Source organism: Aotus nancymaae, unplaced genomic scaffold (assembly GCF_030222135.1).
Source record: "Aotus nancymaae isolate 86718 unplaced genomic scaffold, 86718_ANA_hifiasm-v0.15.2.pri h1tg000028l, whole genome shotgun sequence".
Lineage (NCBI taxonomy): Eukaryota > Metazoa > Chordata > Mammalia > Primates > Aotidae > Aotus > Aotus nancymaae.
The window spans coordinates 19,713,599-19,734,299 of record NW_026988441.1 but is presented as its reverse complement, the minus strand read 5'-3'; the positions used below and the strand labels follow the sequence as shown (position 1 = coordinate 19,734,299).

The 20,701-nt window shown below is 42.2% G+C and overlaps 1 protein-coding gene across 2 annotated transcripts in view; it reads left to right on the top strand.

Moving 5' to 3' along the window:
• Positions 1–20,701, top strand: part of TDRD12 (tudor domain containing 12) — an 81,503-nt gene that overhangs the window by 2,331 nt on the left and 58,471 nt on the right. The window contains exons 2-8 of one of the 2 annotated variants that reach the window (XM_012448450.2): positions 9,133–9,291; positions 11,906–12,042; positions 14,528–14,647; positions 16,682–16,737; positions 18,029–18,114; positions 19,054–19,243; positions 19,803–19,895. In XM_012448450.2, the coding sequence (XP_012303873.2) occupies positions 9,133–9,291; positions 11,906–12,042; positions 14,528–14,647; positions 16,682–16,737; positions 18,029–18,114; positions 19,054–19,243; positions 19,803–19,895 (841 nt within the window). Of the gene's footprint in view, positions 1–9,132; positions 9,292–11,905; positions 12,043–14,527; positions 14,648–16,681; positions 16,738–18,028; positions 18,115–19,053; positions 19,244–19,802; positions 19,896–20,701 lie in introns of those variants that run through there. The other variant, XM_012448451.3, reaches the window with a different exon arrangement.

The window sequence follows — 20,701 nt, the reverse complement described above, 5'->3', positions numbered from 1 at the left end:
AATCAGATGTTGTCTGTCAGTCCTAAGGACGCTAGCCCAATTTCTCCTTTAGAAGAGATGGGGCTCTTCCAGAGCTACACACCCTGTATGCACAACCATCCTGGCAGAACTTTGGCAGCAGGAGCTGGACTTGCTGCCTCCAGCTCGGGAACCCCTCTCCTCTCAGTTGGGCCCAGGAACCCTTTTATTTACCTTCTCAACTCTGATCTGCCCCCACTTCCAGCCCTCACCCAGCTCACCCTCTGAGCAAATTCTGTCCTGAATAGGAATGTCTCCCCAAGTGTGGTGCATGTACCAGCTGTCCTGCAGATTAAGTTAGCTTTTACAAGGATGAAGTATTTTCCCCCCATGTTTCCATCAACAGGTGACTGGGTAAACTGAAGGTGATTTGTACCTATACAGTGGAATATTATTTAGCCTTAAATATCCGAGAAATCTTTGCCTAACTCACAGTCACAAATATTTTTTCCTCCATGTAGCCTTTTTTTTTTTTTAAATTTATTTTTTGAGATGGAGTCTTGCTCCATCACCCAGGCTGCAGTGCAGTGGAGTGATCTCGGCTCACTGCAACCTCTGCCTCTGGGTTTCAAGCCATTCTCCTGCCTCAGCCTCTTGAGTAACTGGGATTGCAGGCGTGCACCACCACAGCCAGCTAATTTTTTATATTTTTGGTAGAGACGGGGTTTCACCATGTTGGCCAGGCTGGTCTCTAACTCCTGACCTCAAGTGATCTGCCGTCCTTTACCTCCCAAAGTGCTGGGATTACAGGTGTGAGCTGCTGCACCTGGCCTCCCCATGTATCCTTTTAGAAGTTTTATAATTTTGTATTTTACATTTAGATATATAATCCAAATTAATTTTTGTATATAATGCAAGGAATGGATGAAGTGATTAACTGTTCCAGCATCGTTTATTGGAGTGACTATCCTTCCTTTTTTGTGTCTATCAAAAATCAATTGACTTTATATATGTGATTATATTCCTGCTATATTGATTTATGTACAATACCACACTATCTTGCTTACTGTAGCTTTATAGATAAGTCTTGAAGTCAGGTGATGTGAGTTTTCCAGCTGTAATCTTTTTCAGAATTGTTCTAGCTCCTTGGCTTTTCTAATACGTGTTTCATAATTGCTTGTCGATTTTACCAAATGCAACCTCAAACTCCTGGGCTCAAGCAGTCCTCCCACCTTAGCTTCCCAAAGTACTGGGATTACAGGGGTGAGCCATCACTCCCAGCCTTTTTGTAATTTTAAATTTCCAATTTTCATTTCTAGAACATAGTAATTGAATTATTATTTTTTTACTTTTAAGTTCCAGGATACAAGTGCAGGACGTGCAAGTTTGTTACATAGTTATACATGTGCCATGGTGATTTGCTGCACTTATCAACCCATCATCTAGGTATTAAGCTCTGCATACATTAGGTATTTATCCTGATGCTCTCCTCCCGCAGCCCCACAGGCCCCAGTGTGCATTGTTCCCCTCCCTGTGTCCGTGTGTTCTCATTGTTCAGCTCCTGTTTATAAGTGAGAACGTAAGGTGTTTGATTTTCTGTTCCAGTGTTTGCTGTTTCCAATGTTTGCTGAGGATAATGGCTTCCAGCTTTATCTATGTCTCTACAAAGGACATTATCTCGTTCCTTTTTTTTTTTTTTGAGACGGAGTTTCGCTCTTGTTACCCAGGCTGGAGTGCAATGGTGCGATCTTGGCTCACCGCAACCTCCGCCTCCTGGGTTCAAGCAATTCTCCTGCCTCAGCCTCCCGAGTAGCTGGGACTACAGGTGCGCGCCACCATGCCCAGCTAATTTTTGTATTTTTAGTAGAGACGGGGTTTCACCTTGTTGACCAGGATGGTCTCAATCTCTTGACCTCGTGATCCACCCGCCTCGGCCTCCCAAAGTGCTAGGCTTATAGGCGTGAGCTACCGCGCCCGGCCTATCTTGTTCCTTTTTATGACTGCATACTATTCCATGGTGTGTATGTACCACATTTTCTTTATCCAGTCTATCACTGATGGGCATTTGGGTTGATTCCATGTCTTTGCTATTGTGAATAGTGCTACAGTGAACATACGCATGCATGTGTCTTTATAACAGAATGATTGATATTCCTCTGGGTATATACCCAGTAATAGGATTGCTGGGTCAAATGGTATTTCTGGTTCTAGATCTTTGAGGATTTGCCACACTGTCTTCTACAGTACTTGAATTCATTTACACTCCCACCAACAGTGTAACAGTATTCCTGTTTCTCCACAGTCTGACCAGCTTCTGTTGTTTCTTGACTTTTTAATAATTTGCATTATTAAAAATGTGGTTTTGATTTGCATTTCTCTACTGATGAGTGATGTTGAGCTTTTTTCATATGTTTATTGGCCGCATAAATGTCTTCTTTTGAGAAGTGTCTGTTCATTTGCTTTGCCCACTTTTTGATGGGGTTGTTTTGTTCTTGTAAATTTGTTTAAATTCTTTATGGATTCTGGATATTAGACCTTTGCCAGGTGGAAAGATCGCAAAAAATTTCTCCCATTCTCTAGGTTTTCTGTTAACTCTGATGATAGTTTCTTTTGCTGTGCAGAGCTCTTTAATTTAATTCCATCCCATTTGTCAATTTTTGCTTTTGTTGCAATTGCTTTTGATGTTTTTGTCATGAAATCTTTGCCAGTGCCTATGTGTTGAATGTTATTACCTAGGTTTTCTTCTAGGGTTTTTTATATTTTTCTGTTTTACATCTATGTCTTTAATTCATCTTGAGTTAATTTTTGTATAAGGTGTAAGGAAGGGGTCCAGTTTCAATTTTTTGCATATGGCTAGCCTGTTTTCCCAACACCATTTATTAAATAGGGCATTCTTTCCCCATTGCCTGTTTTTGTCAGGTTTGTCAAAAATCAGATGGTTGTAGATGTGTGGTCTTAGAATTTCTGAAATCTCTATTCTGTTCCATTGGTCTATGTGTCTGTTTTTGTACCAGTACCATGCTGTTTTGGCTACCGTACCCTTGTAGTATAGTTTGAAGTTGGGTAGCATGAAACCTCCATCTTTATTCTTTTTGCTTAGGCTTGTCTTGGCTGTATGGGCTCTTTTTTGGTTCCATATTAATTTTAAAGTAGTTTTTTTTTGTAATTCTGTGAAGAATGTCAATGATAGTTTAATGGGAATAGCATTGAATCTATAAATTACTTTGTGCAGTATGGCCATTTTCACAATACTGATTCTTCCTATTCATGAGCATGGAAGGTTTTTCCATTTGTTAGTGTCCTCTTTTTTCCTTGAGCAGTGGTTTCTAGTTCTCATTGAAGAGGTCTTTCACATCCCTTGTTAGTTGTATTCCTAGGTGTTCTCTTTGTAACAACAATTGTATTATTTTAATAACCTTGTACCTTGTAGCCTTGCAAAGTCAATTATTAGTTTTAGTATGTATTATATATTTCTTATTGTGGCAAAATACATGTAACATAACATTTGCACTCTTAACCATTTTTAAATGTACAGTTCATGGTATTGAATACATTCATAATGTTGTGCAGCCATCACCACCGACCATCTCCAGAAGTTTTTCTCCTCTTGCAAAACTGAAACTCTGTACCTGTTCCCCTCTCTTCCTGGGCCCTGGCAGCCACCACTCTACTCTCTTTCTCTATGAATTTGACTACTTTGAGTGCCTCATATAAGTGGAATCATATAGTTTTTCCTTTTCTGACTGGCTTATTTCTCTCAGCATAATGTCCTGAAGGTTCATCTATGTTGCACCATGTGTTAGAATTTACTTTCTTTTGAAACCCAGTGCCATGAGATGAATGTGAGGACCCAACTACTTGGGAGGCTGAGGCAGGAGGATTGCTTGAGGTGAGGAGTTTGAGGCCAGTCTGGGCAATATAGCAAGACCCTGTCTCTTAAAAAACAAAACAAATAAATGTCTTTTTTTAAAAAAAGAATTTCCTTCCTTTTTCAGACTGAATAATACACCATTGTATACCACATTTTGCTTATCCATTTGTCTGTCAAGGGACATTGGATTGCTTCCACATTTTAGCTATTGTGAACAATGCTGCTATGAACACAGGTGTGTGAGTATCTCTTCAAGATCTTCCAGTTCTCTTGGATCTATACCCAATAGTGGAATTGCTGCATCATATGGTAATACCATTTTTCACAGCAGCTATGCCTTTTTACATTCTACCAACAGTGCACAGTGATTCCGGTGTCTCCACAGCCTTGCCAACACGTTATTTTCTGTTTTAACGCTCCTTTCTTCACATTGAATTTTCAAGGTTTTTTTTTTTTTTTGACAGTAGTTACCCTCATGAGTGTCAGATAGTATCTCATTATGGTTATGAATTATATTTCTCTAATGATTAGTGATTTGACCATCTTTTCATGTACTTATTGGCCATCTGTATATCTTCTTTGGAGAACTGTCTATGCAGATCCTCCACCCATTTTAAAATTGGTTGGTTGGGATTTTTTTTGTTGTTGTTGTTATTGTTTTAAGAGTTCTCTGTATATGCTGGATATTAATTTCTTATGAGGTATATGCCTTGCAAATATTTTCCCCCATTCCATAAGTTGACTTTCTACTGTGTTGATAGTGACTTTTGACGCACACAATTTTTAAATTTCAATGAAGCCCAATTTGTCTATTTTTTCTTTTGTTTTCTGTACTTTTGATGTCATATCCAAGAAATTATTGTCAAATCCAACATCATAAAACGTTTGCCCTGTGTTTTCTTTTATAGTTTCAAGCCTTCCATTTAGGTCTTTGATCCATTTTGAGTTAATTTTTGTGTATGGCATTACATAAAGGTCCAAATTCTTTTTTTTTTTTTTTTGAGATAGAGTCTCTTTCTGTCACCCAGGCTGGAGTGCAGTGGTGCAGTCGTGGCTTACTGCAACCTCCACCTCCCAGGGTCAAGTGATTTTCTTGCCTCAACCTCCTGAATAGCTGGGATTACAGGTGTGCCCCACCACACCCAGCTAATTTTGTATTTTCAGTAGAGACAGGATTTCACCATGTTGGCCAGGCTTGTCTTGAACTCCTGACCTCAGGTGATCCACCTGCCTTAGCCTCCCAGAGTACTGGGATTACAGGTGTGAGCCACTGTGCCTGGCCTCTTAAGTTCATTCTTTTGCATGTGAATATTTAGTTTTCCCAACACTTGTTTGTTACAGAACCTTTCCCTGAATGGTTTTGGGACCCTGGTCAAAAATCATTTGACTAGATACAAGGGTTTATTCTGGACTCTCTATTCTACTCTGTTGGTCTGTATGTCTTTCTTTATGACAGTACCACACTGTTTTGATTCCTGTAACTTTATAGTAAGTTTTGAGATCAAGTGTGAGTCCTCCAGCTTTGTTCTTTTTTGAGATTGTTTTGGCTATTTTGGAGCCTTTGGGATTTCATGTGAATTTTAGAATGGACTTTTCTATTTCTGAAAAACATGTCATTTGGATTTTGGTAGGGATTGAATTGAATGTGTAGATTGCTTTGGGTAGGATTGACATCCTAATGATATTAAGTCTTCCAGTCAACGAATGTGAGATGTCTTTCCATTTATGTCTTCTTTAATTTATTTCAGCAGTGTTTTATAGTTTTCATTATAGTTCTAATTTTTAATAGACTCTTTAAGATTCTCTGTGTAGACAGTCATGTTTTTTATGAATAAAGACAATTTTATTTCTTCCTTTCTAGTCTTCCTGTCTTTTTCCTGTCTTATTGTACTAACTGGGACCTTTAGTACAGTGTTAGTGAGTGCACCCCTAGTGAAATTTTTATTTTTCATTTATGAAATTTACTTTTTCCACAGCTTGTGTGTATATATATCTGTATACATATATAGTTTCCATTTCTTACATGAGATTCTTTTGTTTTCAACTCACTATAACCATCTCATCCTTAAGTTCTCTATTTGTAGTAGCTGTTTTTAAGTCCTTGCCTGTTAACTCTAGCATATGAATGTCTTGGGTTCACTTTCTGGCGACTGCTTTTTCTTGGCCATGTAACACATGATCATTTCTTCAAGTGTCTAATAATTGTCTGTTTTAGGGTGGACGTTGTGGTTATGATGAATAAACTGCAAGTATTGATGTGTAGTTTAGTCGCTGACTGGCCGGTTGCACTTTGGAAGGTACACTTTGTGTACACCAGTTTGGTTTTGCCCTGATTGTCGGAGCACATCATCTTTGTCCTGGAACATGGTCTTCTTGAACATTGCCTGAGGTGCTTACTAAGCCTCTGTAACTTCTTTTCACGCCTGAGGTGTTTACTAAGCCTCTGTAACTTGGTAAGATGCCTACTCCAAATTCCATTTTCCTTAATGAGTGTCAAAGACAAACAAATATAGACATTAGTGATAGTGGTGAGAACAGATTTTATTCAATAACAGTAGGGGAAAGAACAGAGCTCTATTCTGATTTGTGTACAGGTGACTGGGCCTTTTAAAGGGAGAATGGGCAGGAGCAGGACTTGGGTGAAAAGTTACAAAGACTGGGTCAGTGTATTTTTTTTTTTTGCAATGGAATCCCACTCTGTCTCCCAGATAGGAGTGCAGTGGTGTGATCTCAACTCACTGCAACCTCCACCTCCAGGGTTCAAGCAATTTTCCTGCCTCAGCCTCCTGAGTAGCCGAACCACAGGTGGCACCACCACGTCTGGCTAATTTTTGTGTTTTTTTTGTAGAGACAGGGTTTCATCGTGTTAGACAGGCTGGTCTTGAATTCCTGACCTCATGTGATCCACCCACCTCTGTCTCTCAAAGTGCTGGGATTACAGGCATGAGCCCCTGTGCCCCGCCTGAGTCAGTGTAAATGTGGCGAGGCAGTTCTGTCTGCTAGCTGGTAGTTATAGAAGTTAGGATTCTGTCTTCCCACAGAGACTGGAAGACGCTTCCTAAAGATTACATTTCAAGGAAAGCTTTCTGGTCCTTGAGAAAGACACTCATGAGTTGTAGTAGGTACACATTCCCAATCTTGAGCCTTTTTTAGTACGTGCTCCAAGAAGGGGAGGTGAGGGGGCTGTGTCAGGTATTTGATGAACAAACCATAAACTTTCCTGGCAGCAGTGAGCTAGCTCAGGCAGGCATTTTGATGCGGTGCTGGTTGTCTCAGGGACACAGCCTTATGCTGCTAGAAGCCACGCTAGAGTTTGGTTTTCTCCAAGTGCAGAGGTTTGGATGGAGTTGCTCCATGTCCAGGATTCTGCATTTCTCACGAGCAACAGCTGAAACTGCGTACTTTTTGGAGACACAGTTTCACTCTGTTGCCCAGTCTGGAGGACAATGACATGATTTGGCTTAGTGCAACCTTCGCCTCCTGTTTTCAAACGATTCTCCTGCCTTAGCCTCCCCAGTAGCTGGGATTACAGGCCTGCACCACCACTCCCAGCTAATTTTTGTATTTTTAGTAGAGACAGGGTTTCACCATGTTGGCCAGGCTGGTCTCAAACTCCTGACCTCAAATGATCTGCTTGGCTCAGCCTCCCAAAGTGCTGGGATTACAGGCGTGAGCCGCTGCGCCCAGCTAAAACTGCGTATGTCTTTCAGCCTTCCCACTGTCGGTCTTCTCTGGACTCCTTGGGGTCTCATCTCTGCTAATAATGTGACAGGTGTTCTCATGCAGACTTTAGTGCTTCCCCTCTGTGGCTCTCCATTTAGGAATTTTACCCTTTAATTCTCAGCTGCCCTGGCAGCCCCAAACTCTTTGCTGATTCCTCAAGCCACAGACATTATGACTTTGTCCTTGAATTGCAGCTGCGTCACACCATGTGAACTGGGGAATGGACTCGGGGAAAACCCATGTAAAAGTAGATCTCACCCAGGGAAGTTTCCTTCTTTCAGGCGTTGAAGCTCCTCCAGGTTCTGCTCACTTTGGTAGCTCTTCATGCCTTCAAATCGTTATTTTGTATTTTTTCCAGGGATTGTTGTTGTTACCCACAGGTGATATAGAAACTATTCTATTGTTACTGGAACCAGAATAACTGCTGTTCTTTTTTCTGATTATTTGTTATAAAAATGTTCAAACATTCAGAAAAGTAGAAATAATACTAATGTGAATACCTGTATTCTTGCCACATTGGATTTAGGATCCCAAATCTTGAGATGTCATTGCTTCTAGGCAGCGTTAGGTAATACTTTTGAAAAATCATGAGTTCTTGGCCGGGCGTGGTGGCTGACACCTGTAATCCCAACACTTTGGGAGGCTGAGATGGGCAGGTCGCCTGAGATCAGAAGTTTGAGACCAGCCTGGCCAACACAGTGAATGAAACCCTGTCTCTACTAAAAAATACAAAATGAGCCAGGCACAGTGGCATACGCCTGTAATCCCAGCTGCTTGGGAGGCTCAGGCAGGAGAATTGCTTGAACCTGTGAGGTGGAGGTTGTAGTGAGCTGAGATTGCGTCACTGCGCTCCAACCTGGATGACAGAGCGAGACCTTTTGATATTTTCAATTCAAATTTAACTTTTCACTTTATACTTGTGTCTTTAACAATGAAAATCTTGGTTTCTAATAACAGTAGTACATAACAAAATATGTTCCAGGAAGTCTGACTTTCTTCCATGTCCCTTGTCCATTTGTTCCCTCCCCTTAGGTGATGATTTGCATTTATTTTGGTTTATCTGCCATTAATTCTCTTATTATGAGCAGGATGTGCTTATATTCACATTTTTTCCTCTGTCTTACAAAAGAAGGATACAGGTCAGGCACAGTGGCTCATGCCTATATTCTCAGCACTTAGAGAGGCCAAGATGGGAAAATTGCTTGAGCCCCAAAGTTTGAGACTAGCCTGGGCAACATAGGGAGACACCATCTCTATTTTTTGTTGTTGTTGTTGTTTTAATTAAAAACATTTTAACCAACAAAAGTACTAAAAACTTTGCTCTGAACCTTGCTTTGTACATTACGGATTTTTTCAGAATATAGGAGATTGAGGACATCTGTTTGTTTTTTGAGTCATGGCACATAATTGAGAATTACTTACATGTTTTAGAATTTTATCTTTGGTCTAACAATTTAAGCAAAGGCATTTGTCAAGAATTTGTTAGGTCACTTAAGAAACAGTAATCGTGGCTCTAAAGTTTATTGTGGTACTGCCTTTAAATCATACATTGTTCTGTTTGTCTTTTAAAATTTTTATAGATTGAAGATCCGGGTTGCTTCTGGGTTATTATAAAAGGGTGTAGTCCCTTTGTAGATCATGATGTCGACTATCAAAAATTACATAGTGCCATGAATGCCTTCTACAACAGCATGTGTCAAGATATAGAAATAAAACCATTAACATTGGAAGAAGGACAGGTATGTATCTAAATGTCCATCTCAATAAATAAAAAAGTAAATAACTAGGAGAAGTCGGTGTCTTTAAGGGACTAAAGTTTTAAAGGACAGAGTGGCTTTCTTGTTAGGGGCTAATGCAGCTGGTGACTTTTAAGTTGAAGCCAGTACTCCTTTACCATTCCAAGAGTCCTCTGACCCTTAAAGATTATGCTGGCTCTGCTCTATCTGCTCTACAAATGGAACAAGAAAGCCTGAATGACAGCACATCCGTTTATAGAATGGCTTACTGAATATTTTAAGCTTACTGTTGAGGTCTATGCCCAGAAAAAAAGATTTCTTTCAAAATATTACTGGTGAGCTGGGTGTGGTGGCCTGTGTCCACAGTCCCAGCTACTTGGGAGGCTGAGGTGGGATGATGACTTGGGTCTGGGAGTTCAAGTCCAGCCTAGGCAATGTAGCAATGAGACCCTGTCTCTCAAACAAAAAACAACAATCGGTGCTGATGGCCACTGAAGACAGTGCTCCTGGTCACTGAAGAGCTCTCATGGAGATGTGTAGGAGATGAATGTGTCTCATTTTCATGAGTCATTTTCAAGGTTGACTGCTGTGTGAATTACTGACTATTCATGGTATTTCTACGAGATGCTTTGACTTCAGCATTAAATAGAAATACCCTTCATCCTTTGTCAGGATTTCTGTTGAATTGTTTGAGTTTTGACTTACGTAAGGTTCTCTAGAACCTATCCCTTACAGTATGGTTGTATTGTATTTTCCCACTTGGATCCCCGAGGACCTCAATCTCTCTCGGTCTCCTCCTTTTCTGTGTGAGCACAGCTCTCCCTGCTGGACTGCTTTGTAAACCTGTGGTTAGCATATGGTTTGTTAGCTGAGTTGGCTGTGGCCTGGTAGTCCTGTGGTACAGTTAGGATGCCAAGGGCTGTCACTTCTGCAGGGTGGTTCTCCTTAAAAGGGGCTGCAGGCATTTACAGATGCTTCTTAACTTACTATATGGGTATGTCCTGATTTTGTAAGTCAAAAATACACTAAATATACCTAACCTGCTGACCAGCCTAGCTTAGCCTTGCCTACTTAAATGTGCTCAGAACACTTACATTAGCTTATGGTTGGGCAAAATCATCTAATACAAAGTCTATTTCATAGTAAAGTTTAAATATCTATGTATTTTATTGAATACTGCACATTATGTAAAAATTGCAATAGTTTCACACCATCAAAATGTTGAAAAATCGTAAGTTAAACCATCATAAGTCAGGGACTCTGCATTTATTCAGCCATCAAACAGGTAGTTTATTGATTGATTGATTGAGACAGACTCTCATTCTGTCGCCCAGGCTGGAGTGCAGGGGCGCGATCTTGGTTCACTGCAATCTCTGCCTCCCTGGCTTAAGTAATCTTCCTGCCTCAGCCTTCTGAGTAGTTGGGACTACAGGCACATGCCACCATGCCCGGCTAATTTTTGTATTTTTAGTAGAGATGAGTTTTCCATGTTGGTGAGGTTGGTCTTGAACTCCTGACTGCAGGTGATCCAGTCACCTCAGCCTCCCAAAGTGCTGGGACCACAGGCATGAGCCACCATGCTTGGCCCAGGTAGTTTATTTTTAAAACATGTTATTACTATTGTTTTTTGGAACAGGGTCTCACTGTGCCACCTAGGCTGGAGTGCAGTGGTGCAGTCGTAGTCCACTGTAGCCCACTCCAACTCCTGGGTTCAAGTGATCCTCCTGCTTCAGCCTCCCAAGTAGCAGAGACTACAGGCACGTATCACCATGCCTGGTTCAAGTAGTTTTTGAAGACTTAATAAATGCCAGGCACTGTACTAGGTGCTGGGAATACGGCAGTAAACAAAACAGAGAAAAATCCGTGTCATCAAGGAGCCAGCGTTCAGTTATGACAGATAGTAAGCAATGTCAGGGGCCAATACGAGTCACAGAGAAGGGAGTAGAAGGATGAGGCTGGTGGTAGCTTCCTGTTGGTCTGACACGATTGACAGTCATTCCTAAGCATTATTTCCTGATTTAAGAAGGTAAAGGAATGCATTTTCTTATTTTACTTTCTAACAATCGTCCTCAGTTAAGGAGTGAAAATGACTGTAGTAAGTAAAACAGTGACCTAGTACCCAGGTAGCCTGTGTTCCTGAGGTTCTCTTATGGGCAGAGGGGCTCAGCTTGGGCACGCCCAGCCTCCTGGCATCTCTTTCCTCTGCTCTAAGAGAGGATGTTGGCTGGCATGGTTTTGAGAGTAACTTTTAGCTGTCTTCTTCTATGACAAGATGTTAACACTGACCTTAAAACCTCTCTGTTGGCCGGGCGCAGTGGCTTGCGCTTGTAATACCAGCAGTTTGGGAGGCTGAGGCAAGCAGATCACGAGGTCAGGAGTTTGAGACCAGCCTGGCCAACATGGTGAAACCCTGTCTCTACTAAAATAAAAAAAATTAACTGGGCATGGCATTGGGTGCCTGTAATCCCAGCTACTCGGGAGGCTGAGGCAGGAGAATTGCTTCAACTTGGGAGGCGGAGGTTGCAGTGAGCTGAGATCATGCCACTGAACTCCAGCCTAGGCGACAGAGTGACACTCTATTTCAAAAAAAAAAAAACCTCTCTAATTAATTTTGCAGGTGTGTGTGGTCTATTGTGAGGAGCTGAAGTGCTGGTACAGGGCCATTGTCAAGTCAATTGTGTCTTCCGCAGACCAGTACCTGGCAGAATGTTTCCTTGTGGACTTTGCCAAGAACATTCCAGTCAAATCTAAAAAGTATGTACATGTTTATCTCACCTTACACTGTTTTCGGAGAGAAATGTCAGTTTCAGAGGAGAATATGTCTTTTAAACTGTGGGGCTAGAGGTCACTACCATTGAGAAAAGACAAAATTGGAGTTCTTTAGCTTCAAGAAGGAGGCTTTGTGGATTTCAGGTCTGCACCCAGTGACTGGCAGAGCGGGTGGGCAGGATGAAGGCTGAGGCAAGCTCTGGCCCTCTGCCGCTGTCTCTCCTGGCAGGGCAGGCAGGTTCAGGTGGTGTTCTCTGTGTTTCCTGGGGTTCCCTCTGCATCTCCTGGCTGCTCTCTGCAGCTCCTGGCTACTCTCTGCATCTGCTGGGGTTCTCTCTGCATCTCCTGGCTGCTCCTTGCTGCCCTCCTGGCCTGTCCTCAGTTTGCTTGTGCTGTTGAGGGAGGCTTGGCTGCAAGAAAGACGCTTCCAGAAAGTAGAGAGAAACGCTTCTGTCCACAGAGGGGGGTTGCTAGCATAGCCTTGGAGAGCAGAGAGCAGAGCATGTACTCACGTAGGTGTTCCTGGTTGTCCTACTTAAGAGAGGGAGGGTGTGACCATCAGTGAGGTTGGGAGACTGCTCAGAATGAGCTGGTGCCAAAATGGTGCTGTTCAGCCTTCACTCCTTCTGGGACCACGTGTCCTAGCTCATTAGAAAACACCAGCAACAATTCAGTCTTGGTGTTTTGTGATGAGTTTTCCATAGTTTCCCATCCCAGAGTAAGAGGATGTCAGTTTAATAAATATGAGGATTCTGATTCCATTGAACAAAGAGCAATACCAAATAGACTTGATTGCAATAAGAGGTGTCTATTCTTTTTTTTTTTGGTGACACAAAGTCTTACTCTGTCACCCAGGCTGGAGTGCAGTGGTGTAATCTCAATTCACTGCAACCTCTGCCTCCTAATTCAAGGGATTCTCCTGCCTCAGCCTCCTGAGTAGCTGGGACTACAGGCACCGTGCCACCATGCCTGGCTAATTTTTGTATTTTTAGTAGAGACAGGATTTCACCATGTTGGGCAGGCTGATCTTGAACTCCTGACCTCAGGTGATCCACCCACCTCGGCCTCCCAAAATGCTGGGATTACTGGCGTGAACCACCAGTGTCAATTGAGTAGAATAATTTCATGGCAGATGTGCTTATCAGACATTGGGAATTTGCAGTACTTACTGTAAGAATTTGAGCTTGTGATCCTGTATTTCATACAACCATAATTGCTACAAAACAATTATTGTGTTTAACTGGAGAGCTTTTCTTTTTGCATTTGGTATTTTTCATTTAGTTTGTTTTGGGTGAGAAAATTGTAGGATTAAATAGAGCTTGACGTTTCAGGGGCCTTGAGTGCAGCCACCTTTTTCTAACCTGTCTGAGACAGAAGATGGCCACGCTGCCCAGACCGGGCACAGTAGGAACCCTGGAAAGAGAGCCAGTTCATGTGGAAACAGTAAATGGAAGCGGTTTTTTGTCCAGGAGCAGTGACTCATGCATGTAATCCCAGTGCTTTGGAAAGCCAAGGCAGGAGGATCGCTTGAGACCAGGAGTTCAAGCAAGACCAGCCTGGGCAGCATAGTGAGACCCATACTCTACGAAGAAAAAAATGTAAAAATAAAGCTCTGTCTTTTGCTGAAGAAGAATGGAAATTAAATTGCCGAACGTACAATTTAAAAATCTCAGTCCTGCAACTCTTTTGTGCAAAGTTGGCAAATACTCTTAAAACATCTGTTTATTTACAGAAACTTTTAAGGTAATTTTGGTCATACGTTGAGATTGATATTTAGAAAATCTTGAATAGAGTTTGCTTTACAGTTTTCTTCATTGGTATCCAGTATTTGTTCACCTAAGGAGCCTTATTAGACTTTTTTTTTTTTCTTGAGACCGAGTTTCTCTCTTGTTGCCCAAGCTGGAGTGCAATGGTGCAGTCTCGGCTCACTGCAACCTCTGAGTCCCAGGTTCAAGCGATTCTTCTGCTTTAGTCTGTTGAGTAGCTGGGATTATAGGAGTATGCCACCACTCCTGGCTAATTTTTGTATTTGTAGTAGAAATGGGGTTTCACCATTTTGGCTAGGCTGGTCTCAAACTCCTGACCTCAGGTGATTCACCCGCCTCGTCCTCCCAAAGAGCTGGGATTACAGGCGTGAGCTACCATGCCCGGCCAGGAGACTTATTAGACACTTTTTCCTAAACTCCTACCCCTAGGTCATGAAATAGCTTTTTCACTGATACACTATCTATGTACCATATCGGTGCTTTATGTATCAAAAGAGTTGATTTTTTTCAGCCTCCCAAGAAACAGCTTTTCCCTCTCAGCCAAATGTCTCCAAGCACTGTTGATGGCTATATTAGAAACAGAAAGAATTGTTTTTTGTGTGTTTTGTTTTACATTAAGTATATTAATAAAATAGATGTACTTTAATGGAATATGTTGTATATAATTTTCTATATAACGGAGCTGTTTCTGTTTCACTTTTTAGCATCCGAGTTGCAGTAGAATCGTTTATGCAGCTTCCCTATAGAGCAAAAAAATTCAGCCTGTACTGTACAAGGCCTGTCACATTACACATTGACTTCTGCAAAGACAGTACTGATATCGTGTAAGTACAGCTTCTTAAGACCTTTGAATCCTTAGTAAAAGTCTTCTATCAAGTGCATGGTGTTATATGAAGCCAGTTTCTCTGTAGAATTGCTGAGCCGGAGGCCTCTGTGTTCCTCAGGAGGGGCTTCTGGGTCAGTGTTTGTCTGACCTTGCTGTGGTTGAGGAGTTTGGTGCAGGCCTAGCTCTGTGCTTCTTGCCTTTGTTTCAAACTTATAAAAAGTAATAAATTAACTGTAAAGAAAAATATTCATAAGGCAGAATCATGGAGCATTATATACATGTGTACACACAGACGTTTTTTGAGACAGGGCCTCACCCTGTTGCGCAGCCTATAGTGCAGTAGCATGATCATGGTTCACTGCAGCTTCAGCCTCCTGGGTTCACGCAATCCTCCTAACTCAGCCTCTCGAATGTCTGGGACTACAGGCACATGCCACCACACCCAGCTAATTTTTCTCTTCCTCTCCTCCCCTCCCCTCCCCCACCCCACTCCCCTCTCTTCCCTTCCCCTCCTCCCTTCCTCCCCTCTTTTCCCTCCCTTCCCCCCTCCTCCTCTCTCCTTGTCCTCCACTCCTCTCCCTCCTCCCCCCTCTCCTCTCCTTTCCCTCACCCTGCCCTGCCCTGCCCTGCTGATGTGGTAATTCTGTGTGTGTGAGAGAGGGAGAGGGAGAGAGACTGGCTGATGTGGTTATTGTGTGTGTGTGTGTGTGTGAGAGAGAGAGAGACTGGCTGATTTAACTGTTCATACACTAGACTGAGTTTTCTCATGGGTTATTAGGAATCAACTCGCTTTTGCTTTTTTTAAAAAAGCTAATTTTTAGGTGATTCTTTGTGTGTAACAAGGTTTTAGAACTACTGTCTTTACTGCCTTTTAGAAATCCTTTGTAATTTTCTTGAATTGCTTAATATCTCTCTTAGAAAAATAAAAATAACTACCAGTTTTGAGTAACGATTATGTCCAGGCACTGGGCTAAATGTTCTATGTACATTATCTCCTTTGATCTTTAAAGCAATTTTTGGAGGATGGTGGGGGCATCCCTGATACATAAAACCAGAAGAAGCATAGAGCATCATTCTGACCTTACATTTTTCTCTTGCTTACAAGTTTCTCCTCCTTCCCCACTGCCTACAGTTTTGCCTGCAAGTTTTTTTTTTTTTTTTTTTTTTTTGCAAAGCAAAAGAAAGATGTAGAAAAGACAAGATGGTAGGGGTAAAATGGGAGCCAGTAAGAGGGCTCTAGGGTCAGCAGAGTGAGGAACCGTAGTTCCATAGTAGCTGGGACCCAGTGCAGTAGTTCACACCTTTAATCCCAGCACTTAGGGAGGCCGAGGCAGGAGGATCGCTTCAGCCCAGGAGTCTGAGACCAGCCTGGGCAACATAGCGAGACCCTGTCTCTATAAATAAACTTTTTTTTTCATTGCTGGGTATGGTGATGCACACCTGTGGTCCTAGCTACTCAGGAGGCTGAGGTGAGGGAGAGGATCGCTTGAGCCCAGTTCAGGGCTGCAGTGAGCTGTGTTTGTACCACTGCACTCCAGCCTGGGTAAAGAGTGAGACCCTGTCTCAAAAAAACAAAATGAAACAAAGATAGTAGCTGACTGTCCTGTGACTGCCTGTTAGAGTGTTGGTATGCTAGCACATGTGCCCTCTTTGTGCCAGATTGTGCTAGACACCCCATACTCAGGATCCCTGCTCCAGGAGCTTGTGTTCTGGTTGGGGAGGCTGATTTGTCCCAGGTAGCTGGGGATGGTGGTGTCGTGACAGGCAGTGCAGTGGTGGGCACAGGTCATTCTCAGTGGGGCCTCTGTGCTGTGAGTCTGCACCTGTGCAGGTGACAGTTTTGAGAAGAGCGTGTTGCAGGATGTAGTGGGATCCTCACCCCTGGAGCAGCGCCAGTGCCAGGCGTCCCATTATCTGCATCACATGTTCCATATGTAGTGTGAGAAATGTCCGGTGCGTGCTTTACAAAATGCTGTTGGTGTGCTAGCCTCAGATTTTTATGTAATGAAGTTGCATCTGTTCACTGTTCCAGACCTGCCAGGAAGTGGGACAGTGCAGCTGTTCAGTACTTTCAGAATCTTCTCAAAGGTAAGCCAGTGCCTGATGACTGCAGCCTGCCGGGAAGAAACACCCACAGAGGCCCCGGCTTCTGCTGCTGGAGAGGGTTGGAGATGCCACCGCTAGCTGAACGGCCCTCCTCAGAGGGGTTCCCTAAGCTACCTGGGGCTTCTTCCAGCTCAGGTGCCACTGTAACTCTGCACCCATAGTGGCGTGGATGTCAGTAATTGACAGCTGAGATCAACAGGGGGCTGTTTGTGCAGGGGAACTCCTACACAGTAATAATGCCTGCCTCTTAGTTGGCATAAAAGCTGTGGCACTGCAAAATAAATTCATGTGGTTTTTGTTGGACCAGCAATTGATGAAAAACCTAGCATTTTTAGTGAGCAAGAGATAGTAAATGGGTATCTATTGTGTAATAATCATTACTGCTAATTTAAGATGCATAAAATGTCTTCAGCAACCAATTTCGTGTGCTCTTTTTATTTTAAATCAGTGACTATAAACAGTGTCTTTTGTGGCATCTGTCTTAACCCTGGCAGTCAGATACCTGGTTTTAGTGAGAGGGTTGGTGGGTGGGAAATGCCTGGGGTACTGCCTGGTACCTCATTGGGTCCTGGCTCCTCTCCTGTGCTGTGCCATTATCTGAGTAGAGGAGGAGCCAGATCCTTTGACCTGGAAGCAGTGGGAGGCTGGGAGGTCACTGGGGCTGGAGTTTTGGCCCCTGTGAGCCACAGGGGCTGCTGGGAGATGGGAATGTGGGTCTGGAGGAGGCCGGCCACCTAGTCCTCCATGGCTCAGGCGAGTGACAACTTCTGAGCCTGGTCTCCTCGCCGGTCACATAACCACTGTACTTATCTTGAAGGTGGTGGTAAAAACTCAGCGAAAGAAGGTTTCTAAAGGACTTAGCACAGTGCCTGGTAGGTGGCAGTGATGCAGCTGCCCGTGGGGTTTGGAGTCTCTAAGGGAGTAGCCAGGTGCTGCGCTCCGTGGGGATTTGCAGGGTACCGTGGATCTCACATGAAGGCTTGGGACTGGAAATCTGGGTTTGGGAGGCAGTGGAGGAGAAGAGAGGACCAGGAGCTATACTTGAGGAGGTATTCATGGAGTGGCACAGGAACCCGTTGATAGGGACAGGACCCGTGACCCACTCCACAATTAGGAGAGCCTTTGCCTAACATGCTCCCTCTGGGTCCTGCCTGAGGAAGCCATTTGGGCACTCTTAAATGGTTAGCAGAGGTTACTAGGTGGGAAACAGTCATGATTGTTTCAAATACACTCTTAACATCAGCTAATTGGTGTTTTCATTTATGCTATTTAGCAACTACCCAGGTGGAAGCCAGATTATGTGCGGTGGAAGAAGATACATTTGAGGTTTACCTTTATGTAACTATAAAAGATGAAAAAGTAAGTGAAAGAACTGTATTTTTAAAATATTTTATCATGATTTAAAATTTTACTTTAATAAAACAGAAAAAATGCCAAGAAAAACACTAAAAACACTGTTGTTCACACAGCATAGAAATTGTCCTCATCTCTTAAGGTCTGCCTTAGATTTGAAGTTAGCCAGGTCTGTATTTTCTTCTTTCGATTGCTTTAAAAAATGACTTCGGCATTTTATTTCAAAATGACCAAGAAATGATCATTATCGTGAAATGTTGTTTTCTTCTCATTGGATGTGATTTTTATGAATATAGTGATTTGCTGTAGCATTAGTTCACTGCCTTTCCCCCTGTACTTGCTCACTGTATGTAACGCGTGCTTGCTGTGGAAAATTCAGATCACAAGTGGAAAGAAAGCGGATATCACATGTGAGCGGCCCTGGTAGCATTTTGGCTGCTGCCCTTTCTGAAGGGTGGCTCAGGACACAGCTCAGCGCCGGACAGAGGTGGACAGAAGGGGCAGATCCAGGGCTGCTCAGAGCCCACGGAGGGTACCTTCACCATGGATTTTTAAAAAATTATATTTTGAAGTAGTTTCAGACTTACAGATGAGACACAGAAATAGCACAGAGATTTTGGGATATGCTTTGCCCATTTTGTCCTTATGTTAACATAGCACAAAACCACAGTACGGTTTTTAAAACCAGAAAAGTAATATTGATAAAATACCATTGAAAAAATGCTCATCGTCACTGATTATTAAAGAAATGCAAATCAAAACCACATTGAGATACCACCTCACGCCAGTTAGAAGGATTAGTGGGAAGTATTTGGTTTACCAGAGCAGGAGTCAAATGTTTCTATCAGATTATGTTCTATAAAATAATTTCTCTGAAAATTGAAATTTGAATATTTTCTTTAAATTCTCTTGACTATGTCTTATGAAATGTTTAAAATTTTACAGATTTGTGTTAATGATGATCTTGTTGCAAAGAACTATGCTTGTTATATGTCACCTACAAAGAATAAAAACCTTGATTATTTAGAAAAACCAAGATTGGATATAAAATCAGCACCCTCCTCCAATAAACTCAATCCAGCACTTACCCTCTGGCCAATGTTTTTGCGAGAAAAGGATGTTCGAGGAGTGGAAAGTGAGTCGACTCTCACCATATCAACTTCCCTTATGTTATTTTATTAATAATCTTAGTATATAGATATAAGTTGTACAGACTTTTCCCCACATGAAGACAAAGACTTGGACTCTGTTTAATATTTAAAGTTTAATCCTGATGAGGCCGTGACAGATTGTAACATCATAAAGTGCTACATGTGTTCGTGAGACCAGGAAAAATCTGTCCTCAATTTCTTATTAACATCAAGTTACGTTGTTAGAGGTCCAAATGTTTGTAATTTAGAGATTCTAACAAAACAAGGTTTTGAATATTTAGACTTCTAGACACTTTTAAAAAGAGCTATTTATCACAAGTAACCCTTAGCATGAAAATATAGGAGCTCGTCACAGACCGTGGAAACAATTTCCGATGTTTCTGTCCACATCCAGTTTTTAGTCCCCTCACCTTGGGTCCCCTAGTCAGCTCTCCTGTAACCTCAGAGCAAAAAGCAAGAGCAGAAGTGGTGTACAAATGAGTTCACATTTTTATATTGGGTTTTATTTCATGCTTTAATTCTGAAATTTATTCTTTCTATCAGATTCACGTGGCTTAAATTTTCTGGCACAGTCTCTGCAGCATACATGGTGCAAGGGTGTTGTCGGTGACCTCAGGCCAACAGCCACAGCACTGGGTGAGTTCTGCTAGTGTGGTTTATTTCATAGGCAGCATGAAAAAGGTATTCATAGCTTTTTAAAGATTAGAAAGGTTGTCTAGAAGGGCCATGGTAATTCTCTGCCTCTCTTTTCTTAATCTAATGTAACCAATTTGTGATGTAGATGTTGAAAGAGATCACGTGTCTTGCATTTCATACTTAGAAATTTTACTGTCACGTAAAGAACACGACAGGCACCTGTTTGTGTGCAGGACTGATTTATTTCTGCCTAGCCATTAGACCAGTAATCACTATCCGTTCTCAGAGTATACGTATATATTTATGATTGATTTTTCACTTAGGCAACAGAAAGCGTAAAAAATATGGAAGACAGGGTTATAAGGGCAGAAATACCTAGTTTTTAATGCCAGTCTTTAGGATATTTAATTAGAATTGCTGGGTGAGGGTGAAATTTGTCAGCCTCTTTGTTGCCTGACTCGTGCTCTGTGGTGGTTCCTCCGCCATTTCACTCTTATGCTAGATGTGTGTCCAGGAAGGCCTCACTTCATGTCTCAGATAGGTTCTTGGAAACTGACCTTAAGTAAAACAGTGTTATAATGAAACAACCTTGAAAAACAACATAATTTGAGGGCCTGCTGTACTTTGTTTCACTTAAATCCATGGTTTCCAAGAACCTGTTGACGAGTCAAATGAGGACTTACTGATACTTGTGGTCATAATATTTCCATAGTAAACCACAACTACATTAAAGCTTTAGCCAATTAAAATATTCCCTGTACTTCAGATTATTTTCAGTTACTTTGGTAATGTTGCTCATCATAGAG